At 45.3% G+C, this 7472-nt stretch overlaps 1 protein-coding gene across 1 annotated transcript; it reads left to right on the top strand.

Moving 5' to 3' along the window:
- Positions 1 to 3444: 3444 nt before the first annotated feature.
- Positions 3445 to 6333, top strand: LOC110289116 (retinol dehydrogenase 16; the record flags this gene model as incomplete). The annotated part of the gene is made up of 3 exons (XM_021155301.2): positions 3445 to 3703; positions 5261 to 5424; positions 5885 to 6333. Coding segments are annotated over 3 exons (641 nt in total), but the record flags the coding sequence as incomplete, so codon positions are not given.
- Positions 6334 to 7472: the final 1139 nt, after the last annotated feature.

Below are 7472 nucleotides of genomic sequence, written 5' to 3'. Positions count from 1 at the left end.
TTAGTTGTTATCGTTGTCACTGTTTAAAGATTGGAGCAGACGCTGTGTTCTACTCACCAGAAGTCTTAAGATCCTGTGGCGAGTGTCGTGGGTAGCTGGCGGGTGTCAGCTGACCCTGCGCCCTAGCTACCCCGGTGCTGGTCGAGACCGGAAGAGGATTGTGGCCCTACTCAGGCCGGTTTTCTGCTTCCCTAACTAATGCAGTCTCAGGTCCCACGCGCAATTGGATTGGAGCAGAAGCTGTGTTCCACCCACCAGAAGTCCCAAGATCCTGTGGCGGGTGTCGTGGGCAGCTGGCGGGTGTCAGCCAACACTGCGCCCTAGCTACCCCGTTGCTGCTCAGAACGGAAGAGTCATGCTATCTCTTAACTGTAATCCCTGAAGCTATACAGGAAAACTGCTGGTCAAAGTCAAAACTCTACATCTTTGCATCTAATATCAAAGCCATCTTCAGATCTCCAACTCCATCATCACCTTTTTTTACTGCACAAACTCTTTCTCCTGGGCTGATTCCATTCTCTGTTAGCACCTTTCCTCAGCAGATATCCAATGACTCTGACGTTTGGAACATCTTGGAGTATCCAAGGCATCTTCAACATTAAAGCTATTTGTTCCAATGTCTTTGATCCATGCATTGTCTTCTGGGCTCCTCCAAAGGGCTTGGGACACATCTGAAGCTCTGCCCTCTACAGAACTCTAAGCTCTGGTTGACTCTACTCCACTGGTGCTGCTGTTCTTGGTGTTCATCCCATGGTACTGGCATCTCTAATGTACTGGGGTCTTGTGCTGCAACTAGGCTTCACCAATACCCTCTCATAGGCTTTCTTCATGGTGCCAAGCCCTGACTTCATTGCCTGACACCTTCAGTCCTGGGTCATCAACTGCAACTGAGGCTGTACCATCACCAATGGCCTTCCCTTGCTGCCTCACAGTGCCAAGTCTGAGCTGTTCTCCATGACCCGTTTATACCTTCAAATCCAGTACTTCCTGGGTGAATCTTTCACATTGCCAGGTCCAGGAACAGTATGTAGTGCAACCTTGGCAATCTCTGGACCATAGCTTCTTTGTGATCTCAGGAAACACTTCCCAGAAGATTTCACCTCAATGATGCTGGTCTTTTCTTAATCACCACTAATTTCTTGAGTCAAGCTAACCAGAATCAATTGTCCCAGTAATCCCTTTTATTTTGACTCCATAGCCAGAACCAGATGGCCAAACCTACTGAGTTCTGCTGCTTGCTGGACATGGAAACTGGCCCTCTTATTCTATTAGGAGCTTTCTGTTTTCCAACTCACTTTCTTCAAAACTTGACTGACCTGGATGTTAGGATTAATGGCTTGTACTGCTTTGCCTGTATTTAAGTTTTCCTTCACCTAGAACTTGTTCTGTCCCAGGCTGTCATTGAACTCTGAGATCCAGTTGATACAGACTTCAGAGAGCAAAGGCATGTACTACCTTGACTGGGCCTAAGCTTTTCATGGCCACTGTTCCTCAAGATCCAGATCAAAAGTCTGTGTCTTTCATTTCTGGATTGTAGTTCACTCCAGATTTAAATTCAAGTGAAAACAGTAAGAAATTAATGATAACACTTAATATGATGCTGCAGACAGACCTCAGTCAGGTCCTCAATCCTCAGGAAAACTCAGTGTTCTGGTTACAGGTGAGCAAGGAGTCAGTGCGGATGACAAACAGACACAGACACAGAGAGAGTGTGTATCTGAATGTAATTTTTCCAAGCAAGCACCAAACTTTTAATACAGAATAAAGACAAGAAAGACAGGCGAATACATCTGCAAAGGTACATCAGTTCTATACACAAAAGAAAGAAAATGCATAATAAAAAGCTAGGGGGAGCCAGGCAGTGTTTACAACTGAGACTAGGAACAACCCTTAGTTAAGATCAGCTAAACACAGGAGCCAGGTGAATGGTCAGATGCAATGCTAGTCTATTGTTAAACCCACCACCAGGGGCCCTTAGTAAATACCTGATTATGCTATTCCTCTGGGCCTAGTGAAAAACATGCACCAGGGAAATTCCATTTTATTTACCCTTTCATGATACAACCCACCTATTTCCTAGGCCATTGTGTATTCCTGTGTATAGGAGTGACTTGGCTATTGTTCTAAGTAATTCCTATGTAGACTAGCCCTGAGATTTCTAGCTCTATTCAAGTAAATTGTAATGCCCGATTACATTCACTGTCTCTACTAGAGGTAATTTTGAATGTTACTAAATAGTTAACATTCTTACTTAATTCCAAGCTGAGGGTCAGCTCAAGGACTGCCTAGGACATTGGAACACTGGTGGAGGCTAATCTCACTTAGCTATATGTCAAAATCAATCCTTAAAGGCACTAAAATAAAACAAAACTGAAGGAAAGCAAACAGATCCTTACCACAGACTAATGCGGGGTCAAGTTTGGAGCATATGTGCTATGGGAATGCCAAGGTTCCAGGAGGCTAAGTTTCTATATAGGAGGAGCTGAGAGTTCTACATGTCGTTCAGAAGGCAAATAGGAGAAGACTGGCTTCCAGGGAGCTATGATGAGGATTGTAAAGCCTATGCCCACAGTGATACACTTCCTCCAACATGGACACATGTACTGCAACAAGGCCATACCTCCTGATAGTGCCACTCTCTGGACCTAGCATGTGTAAACCACCACAGCTGAATAGCGTCATCATTATGTTGGGAGAGCAGCTAGTATACTTGAGTGTAGCCTGTAATGGGGATTTGGAGGACGTGGTGGTTTGACTATACCTAGCACAGGGAGAGTCACTCTTCATAGGTGTGGTTTTATTGGAGTAGGTGTGCCACTGTGGGTTTTGGTTTTAAAACCCTCATCCTAGCTGGATGGAAGCCAAGCTTCTCCTTGGGGCCTTCCAAACAATAGGTGGGACTCTCAGCTCCTGCAGGCCCATGTCTGCCTGGATACTGCCATGCTCCCACCTTGATAATAATGGACTGGTCATCTAAAACGGTAGCCAGTAGTCCTAATCCTTCTCAAGCACTGCCCCTCTCTCAGGGCCAATCATTTCAATAGATGAACCTATAGCTTCCATTGCCACTCAAACCACCACAACAAATAAGAGAATAATCTCCACAGTTGGCATCAACTTGTAAACACAAACACACTTTAATGGTCTTCAGATTAACACAGGTACACCATGTGTCCACCATCCTTTCTGAAACTTAGCAAGTGAAAAGGAACTGCTAGCAGATTCCTGGCAAGGAGCTGGGCTATAAGACTTCATGGATGAACATGTCCATGCTCTGACCCAGCAGTCTCTGGCATGAGAACCCAGGCCTGTGGATACCATGTTCTTGTTCATTGCATCCTATTCTCTAGTAAACACGTGTCACAGTGTGCTTACCTTGTTGAAAGTGCATTTCATCCATAATTAAACCTGTGTTGTGTGACTCTCTCCTTCTACTGTCCTCAGGACTCTGGGGCCTGGTCAACAACGCTGGCATTTCCATCCCCTCGGGACCCAATGAGTGGATGAAGAAACAGGACTTTGCAAGTGTACTAGATGTGAACCTGTTGGGCTTGATCGAGGTGACTCTGAGCATGCTGCCCTTAGTGAGGAAGGCGAGGGGCCGTGTGATCAACATCGCCAGTGTCTTGGGCCGAGTGTCTTTGTGTGGTGGTGGTTACTGCATCTCCAAGTATGGTGTAGAGGCCTTCTCAGACTCCCTCAGGTACTGGAAGGGAAGCAGACTCGAGGGGTACTTTGAAAGGATTTTTATTTAACCACCCTTTAAGTCCCATTATCGGGAGGACAGTCTGGTTCTGCTTCTCTCTCACCTTCCCCTCCCTGAATCATTCACTGGCCAGCACATTTCCAAGTCTGTACAAGAGGCCATGACTGAGACATGAGTTTAGTTCATTTTTTCTTTTAAGGAGGATGGAGAGCCTTGTGGGACAACACTGGGGTTGGATTGGAACTGAAGATTCCATTCCCCTGATTTCTTATTTTTTTTTAAACTTTTTTTTTTTAAAGATTTATTTATTTATTATATGTAAGTACACTATAGCTGTCTTCAGACACTTCTGAAGAGGGCGCCAGATCTCATTATGGATGGTTGTGAGCCACCATGTGGTTGCTGGGATTTGAACTCTGGAACTTCGGGAGAGCAGTGGGGTGCTCTTACCCACTGAGCCATCTCACCAGGCCTCCCCTGATTTCTATATGCTGAGCATGGTTTTGGGTTGTGGTGAATATCTCTTTCAATTCCACATACAGATATCTGGCCCCCTTCAGAGTCCACAATAAACACATTCTAGCATAACTTATGTTCTTCTATCATATTCAGGATGCTATGTATTTTCTTGCTGTTGGCAATGCAACAGTTCTGTCTTAGGGTTTTACTGACCAGACACCGTGGCCACAGCAACTCTTATAAGGACCACATTTAATTGGGGATGGCATTTAAAGGTTTAGAGACTCAGTCCATTATTATCAATGTGGGAGCATAGGAGTGTTCAGATAGGCATAGAACAGGAGGAGCTGAGAGTTCTACATCTATCTGAAGGCGGCTAGCAGAATACTGTCTTCCAGGTAGCTAGGATGAGTGTCTTACAATCCATACCTACAGTAAAACACCTTCTCCACCAGGGCTACAACTTCTAATTGTGCTACACCCTGGGCCAGCATATGCAAACCATCACACCTTCCAAGGAATGGAACAGGGAAGACCTTTATGGCAGGGGACAAGGTGGCTGCCAATGTGAGGGAGTTGGAGATAGGAGGTTGCTCTGTGGAGACATGTGAGAAAGTAGACAGTGTGTATGTGTGTGTGTGTGTGTGTGTTTGTGTGTGTGTGTGTTTGTGTGTGTGTGTGTTTGTGTGGGTGGGTGTGGGTGGATGTGGGTGGGTTTGGGTACAGGTGTCCTGAGAGGTTCCTTGAACAAATGTGGGGTAGATATAGACTTACTAGTGAGGTGAAGTTGACTTGGACAAGGACTAGAATCCTTTGCATCTGTACTACTTGGAGAAAGATGTTATACAGTGCCATAGACCAGAATGTCTAGTTTTAGGGCAGTGAGCTACACACAACAAATAATTAGTGTAAAATACTAAGAGCACAAAGGCAATTCCCTTATCCCAAGATCCTTCCCTATTTCCTGTACATCCCAGATCCAAATGTGTGGCCTTTCCTCACCAGAGGGTCCCGTTCGCATGCTACTGTACTTGTATTAAAATGTTCTCACTGAAAGATCTCTGAAGTCTTGATATCTATCTGTCTGTCTTGCAGGAGGGAGCTCTCCTACTTTGGGGTGAAGGTGTCTATTATAGAGCCTGGTTTCTTCCTGACCGGTGTGACCAGTAGTGCCAGATTATCCTCAAATACCCAGATGCTGTGGGACCAGACCAGCTCAGAAATCAGGGAGATCTATGGCGAGAAGTACTTGGCATCCTGTAAGTAACCTCTGAGGGTCAAAGCTACATAAAATCCCAAACTCTTAACCCCCTTCTAATTTTAGGAGTTCTAATGCCTCACCCTTTTCCTCAAAGAATAGTAATTCAGACCCATTTCCCTGTGGTTGTGGCAGTTTGTGTATGGGGCTGTAAAGGAGTTCGTGTCTTTCAGAACATTCTGCTCTGTTCCCTCTGATCTCATGGTCATGGCAATATCAGTGAAGTCAGGGATGGGAGGCGGTATGAAACCAGCATTCTCTATGAGCTAAGATGAGTGACAGAGTGCACAATTTTCCTTGAAGATTGTTTGTGGTCCTCTTGAGGAACTAGGACAGCCTAGGCTTGGGTTTCAGACACATGGATTCTCCCACATAGGGAATGGATAATCTCCTCTATTCTACTGTAAGACAGGAGTGGTGGGAGCTGAATGACCACCTAAATCATTCCTCATTCTGCATAGATCTGAAAAACCTAAACAAATTGGACCAGAAGTGCAACAAGGACCTGACTTTGGTGACAGACTGCATGGAGCACGCTCTGACTGCCTGCCACCCTCGCACCCGATACTCAGCTGGCTGGGATGCTAAGCTCTTCTTCATCCCCTTGAGCTACCTGCCCACCTTTCTTGTGGATACCCTTCTCTACTGGACTTCCCTGAAGCCTGAGAAAGCCCTCTGAAGTGTTCACCTATGCGTGTACCTGGGGAGATGTATGTAGAGTGTGAGAGAGAGAATAGTGGAAATTCGGAGGGTTGAGGGAGAGAATTTATTATTCTGGGGTTTTTAGTCAACACACTTCATCTCATTAAGTCTCCTATGATAGTACTCAAGACTGATGATGACCAAAGGAATAGGCAAAGAATTCTGCCAAGGGATTCAGTTACAAAAGTGCTGGCTGATGCCAAGTTGAGCATCATGGCTACAATGAGGGTCCACAGAGATGAGGAGGAGGCTGGGACCAGCTTTTGCCAACCTCTCCCATATGTCCTCCTCTGCAGGAAATGTACATGCCCTGGCTAGTTTAAATCCCTATGCAGCATGGAAGTGTCCCTGCTCTGAAGTCACCTCTGTCCATGTTATAAGGTCTGAGGGAGTCACTAATAATGCCAGCACCCATTCCCTGGAGTCAGGTTGCCAGGCTCTGGGTGGAAGGTTCAGTTCCCAGTGGTAAAACCTAGCAGAGGACAGAGACACCAATTTTTCATTTATATTGAAATCATGGGTTTCTTTCTCTTTCTTTTCTTTTTTTTTCCTTTTGACACTTCTTATTTTTAAAGGTAATATGAGGTGATCTCTGTTTCTCTGCCATTTGAAGTATGGCTTTACCCTTTAGTGAAGTTTGGTACACAGAGGTAAGTGGAATGTCCTGAGAAATATTGGAATAGGCCAGCAGGCTTTCTTTGACTGTCTCATCCCTTCCAGCCACTGAGTGGGAACAACTGCTCTCCATTCAAAACTTAACAGTAACACAAAAGGCAGAAGACTGTGCATGCAAGTCCTTGGACAGAATTTACCTGTAGGCCTCAGTTTCACAAGTCCCTTTCCTGTAGAATCACTAAGTGACCATCCCTCCCTGAAAACTCACTATGTGACCATATACAGAGTATCCTTCTCAACAGTAGTCTTTCATATTTTGGACATTTTTCAAAAGAGCAAGGGTCTTGAACTTCCCATGGCCTCTGAGATCTGGCTCTGCCTGCTGCTAGGTTGGTGAGTCTTAAGAGTAGGCTGTGCAGCGAAATCATGTGTGGAAGAGACAGAGAATCCTGGGCTCAGTACAGACTTGCCCTGGGGAGGGGTTCCCGTAGATGCCTGACTCTTCTTCTCTTATTAGAAATGTGGGGGAAGAGGGGACACAGGAGAAACTTATAAATAAACAATAATTTCTGGATTAATGAAAATAGAAATTCCTCTACCCTATCAGTTTCCTGGTCATTCATTTTACCTGTGTTCTTTTGAGTTTATTTCAGGACCATTGTGCATATGTGTGTGTACCTGTATGGTCCATGTGTGGGAGCATCTCAGAGATGGGAAGGAAGATGAGGGTTG

Source organism: Mus caroli, unplaced genomic scaffold (genome assembly GCF_900094665.2).
Source record: "Mus caroli unplaced genomic scaffold, CAROLI_EIJ_v1.1 scaffold_21854_1, whole genome shotgun sequence".
NCBI lineage: Eukaryota > Metazoa > Chordata > Mammalia > Rodentia > Muridae > Mus > Mus caroli.
This window is presented reverse-complemented; position numbering and strand designations above follow the sequence as displayed.